The sequence below is a fragment of the Ochotona princeps genome, chromosome 2, assembly GCF_030435755.1.
Source record: "Ochotona princeps isolate mOchPri1 chromosome 2, mOchPri1.hap1, whole genome shotgun sequence".
NCBI lineage: Eukaryota > Metazoa > Chordata > Mammalia > Lagomorpha > Ochotonidae > Ochotona > Ochotona princeps.
The window spans coordinates 52,224,109-52,244,529 of NC_080833.1; the positions used below are offsets into that span (position 1 = coordinate 52,224,109).

At 37.7% G+C, this 20,421-nt stretch overlaps 1 protein-coding gene across 2 annotated transcripts in view; it reads left to right on the top strand.

The window, feature by feature from the left end:
- The window catches only part of LOC101534633 (phosphoglucomutase-1), a 124,254-nt gene that overhangs the window by 18,263 nt on the left and 85,570 nt on the right, over positions 1-20,421 (top strand). The window contains exons 7-14 of one of the 2 annotated variants that reach the window (XM_058657492.1): positions 2,604-2,745; positions 6,506-6,615; positions 9,837-9,994; positions 11,038-11,171; positions 13,167-13,315; positions 15,942-16,151; positions 16,979-17,086; positions 18,379-18,781. In XM_058657492.1, coding sequence (XP_058513475.1) covers positions 2,604-2,745; positions 6,506-6,615; positions 9,837-9,994; positions 11,038-11,171; positions 13,167-13,315; positions 15,942-16,151; positions 16,979-17,086; positions 18,379-18,453 — 1,086 coding nt within the window. In that variant the 3' untranslated portion in view covers positions 18,454-18,781. Of the gene's footprint in view, positions 1-2,603; positions 2,746-6,505; positions 6,616-9,836; positions 9,995-11,037; positions 11,172-13,166; positions 13,316-15,941; positions 16,152-16,978; positions 17,087-18,378; positions 18,782-20,421 lie in introns of those variants that run through there. The other variant, XM_058657486.1, reaches the window with a different exon arrangement.

Below are 20,421 nucleotides of genomic sequence, written 5' to 3' on the forward strand. Positions count from 1 at the left end.
AAAGATTTATTTACTTATTTGAAAGACAAAGTTACGGACAGACTCTAAAATGCACTAGTTCACTCAAAAAAGGTTAAAATAGCCAGAGCTGGGCCAGTCCAAAGCCAGAAGCCAGGAGCTTTTTTTACATCTGCCATGTAGATTCAAGGGCCCACGCACTGGAGCCATCATCTCCTTCTTTCCCAAGTGCTTTTAACACAGAGCTGGATTGGAAATGGAGTCACTGGAACTCAAACCAGTGCCGACAGGAGATTCTGGCACTGAAGTCGGTAGCTTAACATGATATGCCACAGCTACATCCCCAGTTACTCTAGTTTTATAGTAAGTTTTGAAATCAGAAAATGTGAGTCCTCCAGTGTTATTCTTTAAAAAAACAAATAACAAACAAACAACAACAACAAAACTTTTTGGGGGGACCTAGTGCGTTGGGCCTAGCGGCTCAAGTCCTCGCCCTGAATGTGCCGGGATCCTATATGGGTGCCGGTTCTAATCTCGGCAGCCATGCTTCCTATCCAGCTCCCTAATTGAGGCCTGGAAAAGCAGTTGAGGACGGCCCAAAGCCTTGGGACCCTGCAACCGCTTGAGAGACCCAGAAGAAGTTCCTGGCTCCTGGCTTTGGATTGGTGCAGTCACTTGGGGAGTGAGTCACTGGATGGAAGATCTTCCTCTCTGTCTCTCCTCCTCACTGTATATCTGACTTTGTGATAAAAATTAAATAAATATTTTATGAAAAAACTTTTTTAAAAGACATTTATCTTTATCGGAAAGTCAGATATACAGAGAAGAGGAGAGACCGAGAAAGATCTTCTATCCACTGATTCACTCCCCAAGAGCTGTGCCAATCCAAAGCCTGGAGCCAGGAAGCTCTTCCTGGTTATTCTTTTTCAGGGGCAAAATATATTTCATATAAAATTAGATTGAACAGGTAGAACTTAAAATTACTTTTATTGAAATATAAATGCTTGTTTTTATATACTCAAAAATTAAAGTAGGATGATAGAATTTTTATATTCTTTTTAATTAAAAATGTTTTAAGTGCATTAAAATAAAAAATATTTAAATAATCATGAATGGTTTTAGTATGATTCTGTGAAAGTCTATGCTATTATAATTTAGCCTGTTTTATAAGATGAGGTGGAAGTAAATCTCATTATAAATTATATTTGGTGTTGCCTTGTCAATGCCAATAATGAATCTTTCTGCAATAGATTAAAATAGTTGTGATATTATTGTTATGGAGCTAATGTTCAGTTATTAAAGTTTTGAAAATATTTATATTCTTAGAGACATTTTTCAAAATCTTTTTCATAAAGCCACTTCAAAGCCTTAATAATATTCTGTGGAAGTCATAATGATCATCCATATTGATGACCCATTTTGTCATAATTTCAGTGAAAAAATCTTCATTTTCTGTGCCAGATGCTGTTTTCACATTTATTTTGTGCTAGTCCTGAGCTTCCCATTACATGTATTAATTCAGATTCTGAGGAAGGATTTGGCTGGTATGAGAGAATTGGAAAATCCAATGTGGAAAGGTCTTTGTCAAAACGTATTTTTCTATATATCAGCATTTTTCTGTAGCTGTGAAATTTTTATTGAGTTTTCTTAGTTGCCTAGACTTGAAAGAGTTCTTTTGGTGGTTATACATCTTCTCATGAAATGCAGGGTTCTGTTACTTTCTCTTTCAACATGTTGGTTTTAGTGGTCCTTGACACTGCCATTCTTACGCTCCCAGCGTTACTCTCTCCCAGGTTATTACTTCAGGATATTTGTGTTATTGCTTTGCTTCAGTACTTCTTCCCCTTTCATGAATTTTATTTTTCTTATTTCTTCTCTCGCTTATGTCTCTTCCTAAATTTTCATTAAATAAATGCTGTCAATCCATCATGCTATACTTCATTTATTGCCCACTCAGTTGATATAAATGCCTTTCCTAACCATTTACATACTAAACATTTAGCATCTACAGTGAGCTAACTCTGTTTTTGGGAAATGAGGTTAAAGTATTTTTATTCTAATTATATTTTACTGCCAAATATAATTGAACGCTTCCATTTTTATCTTGCATTTATTCTCATTTATTACTCATTAAGGCTTCTTTTTCCTGTTTATTTGAGAGAGCAAGCCTTCATCCTCCTGCGGATCATTCCCCAAATGCCTTCAATAGTTAGGATTGAGCCAAGCCAAAATCAGAAGCCAGGAGCTCATCTAGGTCTTCCTTCTGGGTGCAGAAGCCCAGCTACTTGAGCCGTAGCTTCTGCCTCCCAGGGTCTGCCTTGGCAGGAAGGTGGAATGAGGGCCCACAGCTGAGAACTGAACTCATATGCTCTGATATGGGCCAGGGGCCCCTTCACCACTGAGCCAGACTTCCTAAATATGCAGCTGTTCCTGCAGACCTGTAACTGTGTCTAGATGAAGTTTTATATATACATAAAACTACATATATATATATATATGTATATATATATGTATATATATGTGTGTATATATATATATATATATATCCTAACTGTTGTACAACTCAAATATATATATTTGAGTTCAATACTATACATAATGGAAACATTAAACATCATTTGGAAACTTCGTTTTTTCCTTTACAGGACTGGCAATGTGTACAGTCAAAAGGTTGCTTTTTCTTAGAGGAAGATGGTAAAATCATTAGTCATCAATACAAGATGCACCTAGCTGAGAAGTCCATGGTTTATCTAACAATTAAGCCATTAAACCTGAGTCAGGTTGAAGGCAAGTTGAAATTTCCTGATTATTTTTGAAATATTGATTGTATGTGTCCTCTTGTAGAAATACTTCTGTAAATGCTTTATGGTTCTAGTTAATGAAGAAAATAATGTGCCTAACAAAAAAGTTAATTTGAAGAGTTAGTGTATACATTAGCTATGTTATATGCAAAGCAAGCAGACTACTTTGTGTGTTTAAAACATTGTTTTTAACACAATAACAGAACATTTCCTTTTTTTCTCATTGTATAGAATTGATTTTTTACTTCCTAATCTTAAGTAATTCCATTTATCAATTTCTTTAATATGTCTCAGAAAAGTTTCATATGGGTATAATTTGGGATTTGAAACTGCAAGTCTCTTTTTAAAATAGCTTTTAAGACCTATGTCTGACTTAAGGCCATATTAATAATCTTTGATTTCATGGTAAAATTATTTTCTAGATTAAAACGTAATAATTTCCTATTGTCTAAGATGGCTATCCTGTACTTTTTAAAAAAGATTTGTTTATTTATTTGAAAGGCAGAGTTATATATAGAGAGAAGGAAAGATGGAAGAGAGATCTTCCATCTGCTTGGTTCACTGCCCAAATGGCTACAATGGCTGGGCTGAGCCAGGCTGCAGCCAGGAGCCAGGAGCTTATTCTGGGTCTCCTGTGTGGGTATAGGGGCCCAAGCATTGGCCTATCTCCTGCTTCCCAGGCACACTAATGGGGGACTGGATCAGAAGTGAAGCAGCCGGGACTTGAACCAGATGCTGTGATATAGGCAGCTGCTTAATTGCTATGCCGCAGTGCAGGCCCCAATCTTGTACTTTTTTTTTTTTTTAAGATTTGTCATTTATTTATTTACTTTGGAGGTCAGGGTTACAAAAAGAGAAGGAAACAGATCTTCATTCCACTGGTTCACTCCCTAGGTGGCTACAGTGGCCAGTCCAGAATGGCCAAGACTAGTAGCTAAGACCTTCAACTGGGTTTCCCACATGGGTGGCTGGAGCTCAAATACTAGAGCCATCTTTTACTGCTCTTCCCAGGCCAGTAGTAGTGAGTTGGATCATGGTGGAGCAGCCAAGACAAGGAACAGCGCCCCCACGACATGCTAATGATAGGGTGGCAGCTTTACCTACGGTGTCACCATGCTGGCCCCATCTTGTACTTCTTGAATCAGTGAACCATGTCTGTAAGTGTGACAGTAAGAGAGGGAGAGAGAAAGAAAGAAATCCTAAATCCACTGTTTCACTTCCCCAGTGACTGCCATGACTGGGTTTGGGTCAGGCTGAAACCAGGAGTTGGAAATTCCATCTGGGCCTTCATATGGCTATGTGGGACCACAGTATCTGGGCCATCTTCTGCTTTCCCAGGTGCCTTAGCAGGAAACTGGATCTGAAGGGAAGCAGTCAGTTATCGGATATGGGACCCCAAGCAAAAGCCAGCTCTTCCCTAGTATTTCTTTTTTCTTTTTTTTTTTTAAAGATTTATTTTATTTTTATTACAAAGTCAGATATACTGAGAGGAGGAGAGATAGAGAGGAAGTGGAGCTGCCGGGATTAGAACCAGCGGCCATATGGGATCAAGGCGAGGACCTTAGCCACTAGGCCACGCTGCCGAGCCCTTCCCTAGTATTTCTTAATGTTGGTTGTTGTAAATAAATCTTTACACACACACACTCCCCACCCACATGGGTCAGCGTTGTGGTATAGTAGGCTAAGCCTCTGTCTGTGGTGTCAGCATCTTATATTAACACTGGTTCTCATCCTGGCTGCTCCACTTGTGATTTAGCTCCCTGCTTGCAGCCTGGGAAGGCAGTGCAGTGGGGCCCAAATCCTTGGGCTCCCTGAATTCACATGGGTGACTGAAGAAGCTCCTGGCTGCTGGCTTTAGATCAGCTTAGCTCCAGCTGTTCCAACCGTTTGGGAATTGAACCAGTGGATGGAAGACCTGTTTCTCTGTCTCTCTTTTTCTCTATAACTCTGCCTTTAAGTAAAAATAAAATAACATAAATCTTTTAAAAATGTTTACAAAGAAACATTTTTTACTAGAAAATTCTTCCCACATGCCTTTTTTTTTTTTCTCCTAAAATAGAGCCCTTGAAAGTTTCCACTGTCTTGTAGAATACACAATATTTGTCGGTTGGCGATTTTAAGTAACTGTTATAGTGGTAATTTCTCAGAGGGAAAAATGACGATAGTTATGAAAATTCAGTGTGGTTGCTAATTCTCTGTTCCTATAAGATCCCTTTATATTCAATTATTTATCAAATATTTATTGAGAGCCTTTTATACTAAACATCAATTTAGGAGCTTTGGATATATCAGAGTACCAAAAGACAGATATTCTTACTCTCATGAGCTTACATTTCAGTGTGGGAAACAATAAATAATAAACATAATAAATAATAAATTACAGTATGTTAGAAAGTACTAAGTGCTGTAGGGAAAATGCAGCAAAAGGGGTACTCTGGAAGAGGGGGAAATATCGATTGCATCTAAAATTAAAAATGGGATCATTGGTATATACTTAAGAAGGCTACCTATGGAAGAGTACTGGTTACCGATCATGTAGTTACCCTAAAAGTCAGTGACTCAGAGCAGGCACTTATCTGCTAATGCATGTGTAAGCGACAGACTTGCAGTTACTTCAGTAAGTTCTACAGCTCATTCAGTCTAGACTTTCTCTGTAGGGCTAACCTATATCATTGTGGTCAACAACAGGTCACTTGGTGGCTCTTTCCAGATTGGCTAGATTTTTTCCTACATACGCCATCTTAGCTGGGGCAGCTCAACTCTGCCTCGTGAAATCTCTCATCCTCTAGTAAACTCATCTAGACTTACTCACATATAACAGTGACCTTACAGTTGGCACACTGTGGTTTCCGTGAAATCCTGTTCTTAACATGTCACAAAACAAGTCCAAATTGATAGGAGGGAGTAAAAGACTTGATCTCTTAATCGAAGAGCTACAGTTTCACACATTACAAATAACATGCTATTATGCTGTCTTCCATGGAAGATAAGGAGTAAGCTTTAAGGTGCAGGTGTTGTGTAAGGGTTGACTGAAGAGCGAAGCAGGTGGCAGAGCATTCCCCATAGAGAGGCTCCAAGGTGGAGAGTCCTGGAGTTGGAAGAATGGAGGCTGGAGTGTCTAGACTGGAGTAGGCAAGGGTGGATGTGTGTGTGTGCGTGCACGCTGTCATGAGGACTCCATCTGTTACTCAGAGAAACTAGGCTTTTCCTCTATGAGTGTGGTCAAAGTTTTCTCTTTATCTATTTTCATCAGTTTGAACATGACATTTTAAATTTTTTTGTGGTTTTATTTTTCCTTTCTTGTGGTACTCACATGTGAATCTCAAATACTTGGTTGTTTAGATCTAACATTTAGGGGAAAGGTTCTATTAAGGATAGGAATTTGGAATTTTGAGTGCGTAAACCGTGTCTGATGTTTCTTTCTCCTGAGTCTACTTCTGAGAAGCCAACACCTACATCCCAGCTCCAGCATGCATTCTAGGGGTCTCACTTGCCCTGTAGTCTCAACATTTGATGATTTCAACTAAAGTTGTGATTTCTAGAAAAATAAGTATACACAGAATGCTTCTCATGAGATCACTTGCATAGATGTATCAGTGCATTATCACAAACTCTAAGCTGTTAATATGAGGTATGTTTTCTTTTTAAAAATTCTAAGAGGGAAAAAAACTACTAAATTTTTTTTTTATGGAAAAAGTAAGTAACGATTGCTTGTCTGTAAAGCATTTGAGTTGGTTTGTTTACAGGAAAGTCATCTCCTTGGTTATCTGTTGATACAACTTTATATATTTTGATGGAACATGAGAGTCCAACAAATCTGCAACCTGTGTATTTTACTGAGCTACGAAATAGAGAGGTAAGTATATTTATTTTCTATTATTTCACTTCATTTATTTATTTGTAAAGATTTATTTTTTTTATTGGAAAGTCAGATATACAGAGAGGAGGAGAAACAAAGATCTTCCATCTGCTGATTCACTCCCCAAATGACCGCAACAGCAGAAGCTGAACCAATCCGAAGCCAGGAGCTCCTTCCGGGTCTCCCACATGAGTTCAGGGTCCCAAGGCTTTGGGCCATCCTCGACTGCTTTCCCAGGCCACAATTAGGGAGCTGGATGCAAAGTGGGGCCACCAGGATTAGAACCAGCACCCATATGGGATCCCATCGCATTCAGGGCGAGGATTTTAGCCACTAGACTACCACAGCAGGGCCCTATTACTTAATTTTAAAATGCAGAACAAACTCACATTTACAGTAAATAATAGTTTTTCTGTATTCTATTTTTTTATTTCTCATTTCTGCTCCCAATTAAGATATAAATAGTACTTCAAGACAGTAAGTACTATATATTTTATTAATTATGAAGCACTTTTTCTTACTCAGACTTATTAAAAATTCAAGATTTACCTGCAGTTCTAGATTGATAACTTCTTTCTTTCTTAAAAAGATTTATTTATTTATTCGAAAGGTAGAATTCCAGACGGGAAGAGAGATCTTTCTTCTGCTGGTTCACTCCTCAAATCACCACAGTGGCTGGAGTTAGACCAGTCTGAAGTCAAGAGTCAGGAGCTTCTTCTGGGTGTCGCATGTGAATACTGGGGCACAAGCACTGGTGCCATCTTCTGCTGCTTCCCCATGCACATTACAGGGTGCTGGGGCAGAAGCGGAGCGGCTTAGATACAAACTAGCACCCATTTGGGATGTTGGTGCTGCAAGCATTGGCTCCACCCGCCGACCCCTCGGATTCATAGCTCCTACGTTTTATGACATCATACTCTCCTCTTCTCTGAACGCCATGATGCTTGACACATGAACATTGTGTTGCATTTGTTATACTCATAAATAAGATTGATAAAAGCAGACTTTTCCCCTTTAAATATAAACAATTCAAAACTTCACAAAAGTTGCAGTACATGTTTTTCTTATGCTTACTGCTATAAAATAGAAAAGCTTCAAGATAACTATCCTCAGCTGGACTCAAAAATCCATTGGGCTTCAAAAATCCATTGACATAAAGAAATGCTTTTGAATGTTTTTATTTGTAGCCCTTGGATTGTCTATCTACTCTATCTATATACTTATTCAGAAGCCAAGTATGTAAGGCAGATACATAAATATGGCTGTTTATGTTGAAAGGACTACAAAACACATCTGCTGCACAACAGAAATAATAGTAGTCAAGGGCTTCCTGCAGTATCCTATTGACTCTTACATAGAATCTATACCAGACAAACATTTCCCTGGAATGTTATGGAAAAGTCTTGATTACAGGCTTCCTAACAGATAAGAAACAAATCAAATGGCAGAAGTAAATGTTTTGACTAAATTCTCCTCTAGAACCAACTTCAAAGTTTTGAAGATAAAGCATTATCCAAACCAATAGCTTTTCCCATTTTGTTTGAATAAAATAACTTTCTTGTGACACTGGGTTTGTAAGAAAGTTAATAATTAGCTAAGTAGTAATAGTTTGAACAGGTTTACGCTTATTTCTTTATTATATAAGGCTTCTATTAAATGGTAAAATATATTACCTTTATGGATTTTTAATTTACATTTTTAGTTTACCACTTATTTTCCTGAAGAAGAGTTTGTGGTTATGAAAAAAAATTTTGTTTCTATGCACAGTTGCAATTGCCAAATCATGTGTGGAAAAGGGACTCATGGAGAACACCAAGATAATGTTTTTTTTCTTCCTGGTTAACCCTTTTATCTGACCTTCGTAAAGATTATGATATCCAAAGAATAGATTTGGTGAAGTTTAGTCTTCAAAATCACTATCAGTTATATTAAGTTGCTTTTTTAAAAAGATTTATTTATTTTTATTACAAAGTCAGATATACAGAGAGGAGGAGAGACAGAGAGGAAGATCTTCCATCCGATGATTCACTCCCCAAGTGAGCGCAACAGCCAGTGCTGTGTCAATCCAGAGCCAGGAGCCAGGAACTTCTTCCAGGTCTCCCACACGGGTGCAGGGTCCCAAGGCTTTGTGCCGTCCTGCACTGTTGTCCCAGGCCACAATTAGGGAGCTGGATGGGAAGTGGAGCTGCTGGGATTAGAACCGGCGCCCATATGGGATCCTGGTGCTTTCAAGGAGAGGACTTGAGCTGCTAGGTCACGCCGCTGGGCCCTAAGTTGCTTCTTTGTCAAAAATGGGGCATAATCAACTCTAGAGTTCCTCTGATTTGTCAGGACAGAAATAGTATTAAACCCAGAATTGGGATGAACAGCTTTGTTCTTTGGGTCAGTATCTGAGGTTTTGAAAGGAATTTTTGGACACAGAATTCAACAAGATTCCTTTGCATGAATTTGTACTGAAGAGAATAAAGCTGTTTAGCTATAACTGGAAAGTGCTTAGATTTAATATATGTGACATAAGCAACCCCTTGTTCTTATGGGAACCTTTTGAGTTCCAGAAGGCTCTTAAAAGGTGCAAACACATCACTTGTTTTATTTTATAGAACAAGAGAATAAAATATTTTCCTGCACAGATATCTTGGCACTCAATATAAATATCCAAAATATGATAGAAATCAGAATATGATGGAAAGTAGATTTATCTGGGATTCTATATCTTGATTAGAGACCATATTGCATAGATAACAATGAAATTCCACAATTCAGCTCTTATACATATGTATACTTCATAAAAATAAGGAATTCCTAAAATATATTTAATTTTTATTCTGTATCATTAAATGTGACTTACAAATCATGAAATTATTTTTGAATCAAATTAGGAAGTTGTAATATGGAATATTCTTACATTTTTAAATTAATGGAACTCAAAATTTGCATAAAGAAATTCTAACATTAATCTCTTTGCTTCCTGTTTGGAGGATTTAGAAGAGATATATTTTCTCAAATTTTAAGCAACTGTTTTTAAAAAGTATATAGTGAACCATATCTGATTGTCTTGTGCTAGGATTACCACTAGGAAAAAGAATTTACAACTTGTAAAAAATTGATAAGCTGATTGATAAATATTGATTTGAAAAGTCATTTATAATGCTTCCCTTCTGAAAGATTTAAAAGTCATTAAAACTCATGATTGTTTTGTTTAATTCTTTTGAGAAAAGGTGTTTGGATGGACTGGTGAGCTAGGACCTGGGATTTACTGGTTAATTCCTTCCACAACGGGCTGTAAGCTAAAGAAAGAAACAAAACCGGTAGCAGAAGAAGCTCTGCTTGTTAGTAGAGATGAAACAGGGGAATTATTTCTTACGAAGGAATTTAGGTAAGTTACGCTTACTTAGGTGAGAAATATAAGATCTGTACTGGTTATGTGTCAGTAGCCTAGCATGAGCCTTTTCCTTTTGGCAAGCCTCCACTCAAATCTCAGAGTCTACTTCACTGACTTAACTCTTACCACGATGTGGATGAACTTGGAGGGAAGGATGCTAAGTGGAATAAGCCAAGCACAGAAAGACAAATACTGAATGATCTGTTACATGTGGGATCTAAAAGGAGTCAAACTCAGAGAAGCAGAGGGTAGATTGGTCATTTCCAGGGGCTGGGAAATGGGGTGGGGACTGTTCAAGAGGTGAAAAATGTCAGACAGACAGAAAGAATAAGGTCCAAGAATCTGTGCAATAGTGACTATAATTAATAGTAATGCATATTTGAAAATTACTGAGTGGAGAGTTTAAATGTTCTTACTACAAAAAAACAACTGTGAGGTTAATGTTAATCAACTTCATTTAACTACAATGTACACATATATCAAAAAATCATATTTAAATTCCGCTCAACTCATTCATTACGCATTTGAAGATGACCTTTCATTCATGAATTAGGGATTATCATTCATTCCTGGAATCCACACATTTGTCAAGTTGATTTTAATCCCATAGCTGTCAGTTTTTCCCCTATCAGGCACTCAATACCTTTGGAAATAATCCCTACAGTTGCTTTATTAATTTTTATAGCTGTGAAATAGGAAATGGAAAGCTTAGCTCTTCGATTTCTTAGATGTACCCTGTAAGATGTGATTTCAGGTGGAAAGAAGAAAGTAAATTGAAGAAAGGTGAAAGGAAGAAGCAGCTGCTATTGAGTTCTATGTGTTGAGATACTGTGATTCCTGCAGAAGCTCTTTTGTCCATATAACGTAAAATGTATGTGGATATATTATATTAAAAAAGAAAGTGGATATATTATTCATTATTTACAAAAGTTGTTCCATCCAGGTTAACCTTTTCCTTTGAAGAGTTATCCTCATAGACTTTCTTTGGTTTAGCCATCTTAAAGACAAGAAATAATTTGCTGTTTTGATCACTTTAGGTCAGCTTTATCAGATATATTTGAAGTGATTGATTTGGATGGAAATGGTCTACTTAGCCTGGAAGAATATAATTTTTTTGAATTAAGAGCAAGTGGTGAGAAATGTGATGAAGATGCTTGGGCTGTTTGCAGAGGTGAGCCTTTTTTCTCTTAATCTGTAAAATATACATAGGGGTTTTCAAGATGGCCAATCACAGAAGGCTGGTGTAGCTGAGTGTATGGAAAGATAGGGACAGGATTCAGTGGAGCAGAGAGCTAGAAGGAGAGACGGAAAGGTGCCCATAACTCCCTGGAGTCTACAGGATCAAGGCAGGTGTGATGCAGGCAAGGAAAAGCCGTGGAAAATGCTCAGGACTGTACCCTGCAGCCCGAGAAGGTGAATGTGATGCCATCTGGGGCAAAGAGGGACTCGGACAAAGCCTGGTGAGTTCTGAAGCAGCAAGGGAGAATCCCAAGCGGAGTCTTCATCTGCCCGTAGAAGACAGAGGGAGGCAGAAGAACCCATAGGGCAGAACAGTAGTGAAAGAAAGCCAGCCGGCGGAGAAACCCACAGGCAAGGAACCTCTACCTGAGCAGGGGATACCATTAAGGAGAGGGCAGCAGGGGAGTGGACCATATGAGACAGAGACATATGGGACGAGATCTGAATCCCACATCCTAAGGCTCTGAACCTTGAGCATCCCCCAAATCCCCAAGGAATACTGCAGTCACCTGAGAGAGAGGCACAGATTGCCTCCGGGTCAGCAGTTTCTCCCAGTTGCAGAGTGACGAAATTGCAGATCCCAGGCGTGAGAAAAGCGGTGGCTGAAGAGCAATCCTGCAGCCCACCATTCATCCCTCAGGGTAGGAGGATTTTCTCAGACATCAAGCAGCAAAAGTGCAGATCCCAGGAGTGAAAAAAGCAGCAGCTGAAGCACACCCCGCCGCTGCTTACCTACGGAGAACAAAGCAAGGTGAAGGGCCTCTGGTGTCAAGCGAAGAGTAGTGGAGTGTGCTTGCTGCACGTGCACAAAGCCCCAGCTGGGACACATTCAAGCTGATTAGCTGCCTGGCAGTCAGAGGCAACAGAATCATCCACACTGTCTGGGCATAGTTGGCCTTGCCTGGGATATGGTAGTGGCCTCATAGAATCCAGAGCATCCCCATTGTCTAACAGTCCTTCAAGTACCAGGCGATGGTTCAGTTAACATTAGAGGAATTAGGTATATAGTAGCCTTAAATATATCACCATCCCACATTCACTTTTTTCTCTTCTTTTTTTGTTTTAAAGACTTACTTATGTTTATTGCAAAGTCAGATATACAGAGAGGAGGAGAGACAGAGAGGAAGATCTTCCATCCGATGATTTACTCCCCAAGTGAGTGCAACAGCCAGTGCTGCGCCGATCCAAAGCTAGGAGCCAGGAACCAGGAGCCAGGAACTTCCTCCAGGTCTCCCACATGGGTGCAGGGTCCCAAGGCTTTGTGCCGTCCTGCACTGTTTTCCCAGGCCACAAGCAGGGAGCTGGATGGGAAGTGGAGCTGCCGGGATTAGAACCGGCACCCATATGGGATCCCGGCGCATTCAGGGCGAGGACTTTAGCTGCTAGGCCATGCCACCAGGCCCCACATTCACTTTTTTCAAACTGATAGTTTCAGGCTATTATATCTGATTTATCTAGGTTCTGCTGAGCAAATATATGTGAAATTTTAAAGTGGCAAATATATATGAATCTTTTTAATTTGTATATATCTGATATATAATTATAATTTATAGAATTCTAAATTATATAATTTATATAATCCTTTTAAATTTACATATACTTTATATGTGATTATATATAATTATATATATAATTAAGCAGGTGATTCTTTACTCAGAAATGTTACAACTTCTAATATTGGACGTTTATAATATCTATACCTTTGGAATTTTTGACAACAGTATGTGCTGTGGTATTAGTTGTGTCAACTTGTAGGAAATTAGAAGCATGATTATCAGGCATGTTTGAAGCCATTCTTGTCCCACTTTTATTCTGCTTACAAATTCACAAAACGACCTTTAAAATGAGCAGTCACAAATAGTAGCAGACATTTGATTAAATGTATAAATTTTTAAATAGGTAGGGAACTTTTGTTTGTTTTTAACAGAGAATTTTGAAACAAAGAAAAATGAACTAACAAGAAAAGGATTTATGGAGTTGAATCTGATGGAAGCCAATGACCGAGGAGGTGATCCCCGGGACCTGTGGGTAATCCTGCACTCGATGGGCTACAATAGAGCTCTGAAGCTGACCCAGGTCAGGAATTCTTTTTTCCAGGGATTTAGTGGACTTAATATTTTACCCTATGAATAATGTTTTGGCATTTTTAAAGAGTTATTTATTTTTATCGGAAAGTCAGGTATCCAGAGAGGAGGAGAGACAGAAAGGAAGATCTGCCATCTGCTGATTCACTCCCCAAGTGACCACAATGGCCAGACCTGAGTCAATCTGAAGCCAGGGGTCAGAAACCTCCTCTGAGTCTCCCACATGGAGTGCAGGGTCCCAAGGCTTTGGGCTGTTCTTGACTGCTTTCCCAGGCCACAAGCAGGGAGCTGGATGGGAAGCAGAGCCACCAGGACATGAACCGGTGCCCATATAGGACCCTGGCACGTGCTAGGTGAGGACTTTAGCCACTAGGCTACTGTGCTGGGCCTTGACATAAGTTTTTTATTGGGCTTTCAAATTCTTGAATTTCAGTGCTACAGCAATGTGTACTGAGTGCAACAGCATGTTTCTGCCAGTTAATGCAAGTTACTATTCCCTCTTGACATTTATTGTCAACATTTCAATAACTCAGAGACAAAAGAATTTGAGTATATTGTATGCAGGAAAAGATGATCATTTCATAAAGTCCTTAAGTGGAGATTGCTATTTGGATTGCTGAAGTCTGAGTTAAATGAGAAACTCTTTATCCTTAAACAATAAAATTTCTCTTAAAATATGGTGAATGTATCTGTTTGAGATTGTGGAATTTTGATCTTTTTATAAGTGATATGTTTTTTGATGATTGTAAAATACCTGGACAGTATCTAGCCCATATAAGGCACTACATACACTATCACCTATTATAATTACTATTATTTATATGATAGGTTCAGAAATAAAATGACTTGTAAAAAACAGAGGTAATAAAAATCTAAATATGTGTATATTTTTAAAATCAGAATTACGCAGAGCAAGAGGGAGAGACAGAAATAGATCTTCCATCTGTTGGTTCACTCCGCAAATGATGGAACAGCCAGATCTGAGCTGATACAATGGCAAGAGCCAGAAACTTCTTCCAAGTCTCCCATGTGGATATGGGCACTCAAGGACTTGGACTGTTCTCCCCTGCCTTACCAGGCAATTAGCAGGGAACTGAATCGGAAATGCAGCAGCTGGGACACAAACCAGCACCCATATGGGATGCCGGGACTGCAGGTGAAGGTTTAGCCGGTCACGTCATTGTGCCAGCCCCCAATCTCTATCACTACACTATATTTAAATTACAAAATTTAATGTTTAAGGAAATAGATATGTTTACACTGGTTGGACACTGACAGTACAGTAGCAGCACATGGTACTCCATAAATGTGTTAAATGTTTCTGTCACTTAAAATTTGTCATTTGTGCTCGCTTCGGCAGCACATATACTAAAATTCGTCAGTTGTTTGAAAAATGTGAGTTTTACTTTCTACTTATTCATTAATTATTACTTTTCATGGTACAAGGAGTTTTACTTTCAAGCCATATGTTAGATAATGCTATAATGAGTATTTTAAGAACATACTATTCCGTTGCTTTCTTACTTTTTTGGAAAGATTTACTTCATTTTCATTAAAAAATAAAGAGTTACAGAGTGAGAAGGAGAGAGAGAGAGAGATTCTCCATCCACTGGGTCACTCTTCAAATGGCCACAATGGCCAGAGCTGAGCCAGTCCAAAACCAAGAGCTAAGAGCTTCCTCCGTCTCCTATGTGGTTTAATGGGTCCTGTTGCTTTCCCAGATCATCAGTAGAGACCTGGGCAGGAGGTGGAGCAGCTGGACAGCTTACTAATCATCATCTTCATCTTCTTCACCTTCCCCTCCTATTCACCCTTTTCTTCTTCCCCTCCCAGAGTGTTTTTAGATTGTATTGTGAATTTATTTTCAATTTCTAATTCTATATTCATGCATTTTCAATTTTAAGCATAATTTCTTTAGAGCCTTTTGATGAATCCTTTCTGTAAGCCTAAAACTAGAAAGAAGACAAAATTACATGGTACTAATTAGCATTAAACAAAACGCAGTGACAGTATTATGGTGTCAGAAAGGAGGTATTTCTGATTTGCTAGACATTTTTGCTAGATATTTTTCTATGAAAAATATCTGTTAATATACCACCAAAAAAAGTTTTATGCTTCTTAAACTTCTCAGTGCAAATATTTTCTTCTAAGAGTGTATCAGAAAGACATATGGTAAATTTCTTAAAGCATAAGATAAATAGATTAGTAACTAATTAATTTCTTCTGGGGACCACATTTTGGCCTAGTAGATTAAACTACGTGTTGTCTGACAGCATCCCATGTGAGTACCCATTTGAATCCTACATGTTCCACTTCCCATCCAGCTCCCTGCTAACGTCCCTGGGAGAGCAGGAAAAGATGACCTAAATGCCTGGACCCCCACCACCCACCCAGGAGACACAAGTGGCGTTCCTGGCTCCTGGTTTTAGCCTGTTCTAGTCCTGGCTGTTGCAGCTATTTGGGAAGTAAACTAACAGGTGAAAGGTCTCTCTCTGTCTTTCCCACTTGTAACTCTGCCTTTCAAACAAATAATAACAAATCTTTAAAAATAAACAAATAAGTTTTTTCTCAGTTCTGCCAGAAGACTAATCAAAGATTTGCTTTTTCTTCTGTATCAGGCGTGCCCATTTGTTATTGATATCCATGCAGAAAAGTGCAAGCCAAGAATTAAAGCTGTCCGTATGGAGACTTGCAGTGGGCAACTTGAGAAGATCATTTGTAAATTTGTTCTTAACAAGGGCAGTGCCAAATTAATGGATGGCTATGAAAATATAATTGTATATACTTATAATAATGACAGCTGGATAACATCAGTGATTGAAAATAAGGTATGAAGCACAAGATGGATCTCTATTATACTGTGAAACTAACTACTGTGGTTATTGTCCTCACTCTATTATTGCACAGTAATTAAATATCCTAATTTACTAGTAATGTTCATAATAAATAATTATTCATTCTTTTCAGGTTTCAAATTAAATTAGGCATAAATATTAGCTTAGGCCAGAATTTCAAGCAAGAATGTTGTGCAAGAAGTAACAAAAGCAAGGGCCTCTAGAGTAGACAAGAGGCAAAAGATATCTTCTGTCTCTATAGATTCCAATGATACTTTTATTATAGGATTGAGCAACTTTTTGTAATTGTCATTTTATCTTTTTCCCCTAGGGAGATTGTAGCTGGCTCATTGGGGTCTTTTATTTCAATATCTCAGGATTCTAGAACAATGCCTGACATATCACTGATACTAAAAATGTTTATTGAATGAGTGAGTAATACATTAAAATGGACGTTGCAAGAATATTGTTTGAGAGATAGTATCAGAATGCATGAAGAGTAGAAATACTGGAGAGTAATCAAAAGAAATACAAGCTGTTGCTCCAGTAAGCCAAGGGTAGCATAATGTGGCTCTAGTATATATCCATCTGGCCTAGGAATCAATGTTAAGGTCATATTTAGAAGAAAAGATAATTAATAAGGAAAGTTTATTGGTAACAGAAATGAGATGAATGAGGAAAGATAAAGAGAAGGAGCCAGTATGTATGAATTTGTGGTGGACTGTGATCTTAAAAACTGGACTTCTGGAATTACTCTGGGGTTTATATTTGTTTATGTTTATTAAAGAAATGACTGATAACTTACAAATTTGTTTTCTTAGTCAGACAATAAGCTGAACATTCATGTCAACAATGAGTTAAGTAAAAATTGTGTGAACAGCAGAGGAGTCAACACGTATGTAGTGGAGGTGGCACCAAGGTCTACAACGGTAATGCATTGTTTTCTACTTAAAACCGTATATTTTATTTCTTTTAAATGTTTATTTTGCTGCTATGAATAAAAAGAAATGCTATCAAATAAACATTTAATGTTGTGGTTAGGAACTGAAGTCAAAGATTTATTAAAACTATGACGTTCATGTCTGCGTCATTCTGGGCTGAGGTGTAAGAGACTAGTTCTGATCTAATTCTGCTGTTTGCTTCAGTGACTAAGGGAAGCTCACTTAAACTGTCTGTCTCAGTCTCTTTACATGTGAAATTAAGATAATATTGTAGGTTTTAGATAATTCACAAGTTTACTATAAAGATAAGAATATGGCGATATACACAAAAAACATTTTAGAACATCATATGGAAATACAAAGTGTTAATGCAAGTTTAATTTTTGAATTTTTGAAGTTTGAGAGGTAGAGAGAGTGATATTTCCAAATATCTGTAATGATTGAGGCTGACACCAGGATTTGAGGACTTAATCTAGGCTTCTCAGCTTGGTCACTTGAGCTGTCACCACTGCTTCGCAGGGTCTGCGTTAGCTGGAAGCAGGAGTGTGAGTCAGAGCCGGGAGTCAAACCGAGGCTCTCCCACGTGATGTGCCAGTGTGACATTTCACAGGCTAAGCTCTTGCGTCTTAACCATTGATTTTATTTAAAAAGATTTATTTGAGAGAGAGAAAAAAATCTTGATAACCAAAAATATTTTATCCTTGTTATTGAGGTCGCCTTAATAAAATTCAGATAAAATACCTCCAAGTTTTAGATATGTAGTTAAGTCAAGAGCTAGAAACTGCTGTAGTTTTGATATTAGTGGAACTCTGGGATTCTGATTTAGACAGAAACTGCCACAGATCATAGATGCCCCCTCATCCCACCTTCCCCTCTTTGCCATCTTCCAATCCCCCCCACAAAGAATCTGTTAAGGGGGAAATGGTACAAGTTTTATATTCTAACCCGTATGGTCCATTGAATTCTAATACACTTTAGAATAGGATAAGGGGGGATTTTTCTTTGTTCCTCAAATCAGGATTAAGGAAAACATTCTAAGGTTAGTTAGGAAAGATATTTACTTCACTTTCTACCACCCTCCTTCACTCACTTTCTCATGCATCAGCTAACACTTGCTACATCAGGATGGATTTACACTGCATTGTCTGTTGGACCTCAGCTCATGCATTGCCATTCCTTGCTGAGTACTCTGCAGAAGGGTGTTTTCAACATAAGGTCAAGAAATAGAGATCCAAAGAAAACCATATATAAAAGTAAGCAGCTTTCTGTTTTTTATGCAGGTTTGTCAGCATGCAATGCCCATGAATGAACGGCAAGAATGGACCTATCATTGTGTGTATTCCCTGATATCTTAAATGTTCCCACCTGGAACTGGCAAACTAGGAATTTCTTCATATTCAGTCTGTTATTTATTGGTCAAGTAAATGCTGATCAATTTAGCTGACATATATATAATTATGTAGGTTATATGCATTTATATTTTATGTCCATGTTAGATACTTTTAACACTAAAATATGTTTTTAATCTCTGGCCTTACTAGTGGTAAATCTAACATATTTTTGTTTAGATAAGTCAAAACAAAATTACAGATAAGCTTTTAAAAAGTAATATCCAGTGAATTCTACAAAATGTTATACACCTTTGGGTTATCTTAATTAAAAGAAAATTCAGTACAAAAATAGTCATTCGGGCTCGGCAGCGTGGACTAGTGGCTAAGGTCCTCGCCTTGATCCCATATGGCTGCTGGTTCTAATCCCGGCAGCTCCACTTCCTCTCTATCTCTCCTCCTCTCAGTACATCTGACTTTGTAATAAAAATAAAATAAATCTTAAAAAAAAAATAGTCATTCGATTTTCAATCAGAAACAAATCAAAGCAAAAATTGAAGAAATCCATCTTTACATTTATGAAGTAAAAATCTGATAGTAGTTGAAATATTTTGCCCTAGCAGTAATTAATTTATTTTGAAATAATGAAAATTAAGTCTATATAGTATTTAAAGAAGCGCCGTACAGGGCACGAAGATTATATTAAACAGTTAAGAACTGTTGTGACAATATCATTTAGAGACTATTTGGCTGTAGTAAATGTCAGCTTTTGAAATATGAATACCATATATAGTGTGTTATTTTTGTACCCAGGACATGCTAGCACATAGTTTAAATGTCATTTGAATTTTTGGCTCTTGATTTGGGTATCTATAAAATGGGTGGTTATTATCTGGCAGTTTTTATTTTTTTAATTATATGTTGTAAGAGGTAATGAAGTATGAAAACATTTTATTAATCACCAAGTGCTTTATAAATCCAATAAAGGTGACATACGATAGATTTCACCAAATGTTAAACCAGAGAAAATTGTCTCTATGATGTTAAAAAACATGGTTAAGTTGTTATCTTACCCTGATAGGCTAACTGAAGTCAGATCTTTGGAATATGGAGACTCAAGAAACAGAGCAACAAGCTGTTAAGTCAGCCTACCCCTGCACCACTGTTAGTACTTGGACACCCCAAGTCTTTTTTTCCTCATGTCATCCATTCATAAGAAGAGGGAAAAGCAGCTGTCTTAGCGGTTCCAGTTTCACTTATTGAAAAGACAGATGTTTTGATTCAGGTGAAACTTTTCAGTGCATGAAAAGTAGAAGGGAACCACTTATATAATGAATATAAAACAAGGTACGTCATTGAATCTTTCACTGAATTAGGTAATTTGGGGTTACTTAGCTACTGTGGTATTGAAATATCCATGAAAATTCAAGTGTTTTAGATACTTTATTTTAATGTTTTGGTGATTATTTAACCAACCACATATACTTGATTGACATATAAGAAAGTCTTCTTTAAATTTGAGGGGTATTTCAATTTTCCAAGGTAGTTTTTGAAGATTGACCATGCTATTTTCAAAAGTAACTTTATGTGTGGTTTAATTTAAAAGGAACCTGAGTATCCCAGCTATTTTGGGTGCTCTGATTCCATCCCAGCCTGTCTCCTCAGGGTCTCCATCGAACATCTGCAGCTTTTCCCCGCTACTACTTTCTGGTCTATTAAGAAGCCTTTCACTCCAGGTCTCTGGATCTTGTTTCTGTTCTCCTCTTCACATTATAAGAACTTGAAAAGCTCAAAGAATATGCCTGTTCTAGACATGCCCTACAACTGATACTCAAAGATGTTCTCGTGAAAGAGAAAAGGAATAGCACCCACCAAAACCAAAGTCGAATGCAGAGAACATACCAGTAATATGACAACAGAAGACTAAGTCAAAACATTGCTAACATGACAGGACCAAATTAACACCTATTCATATTAACCCTGAAGGTAAATGGC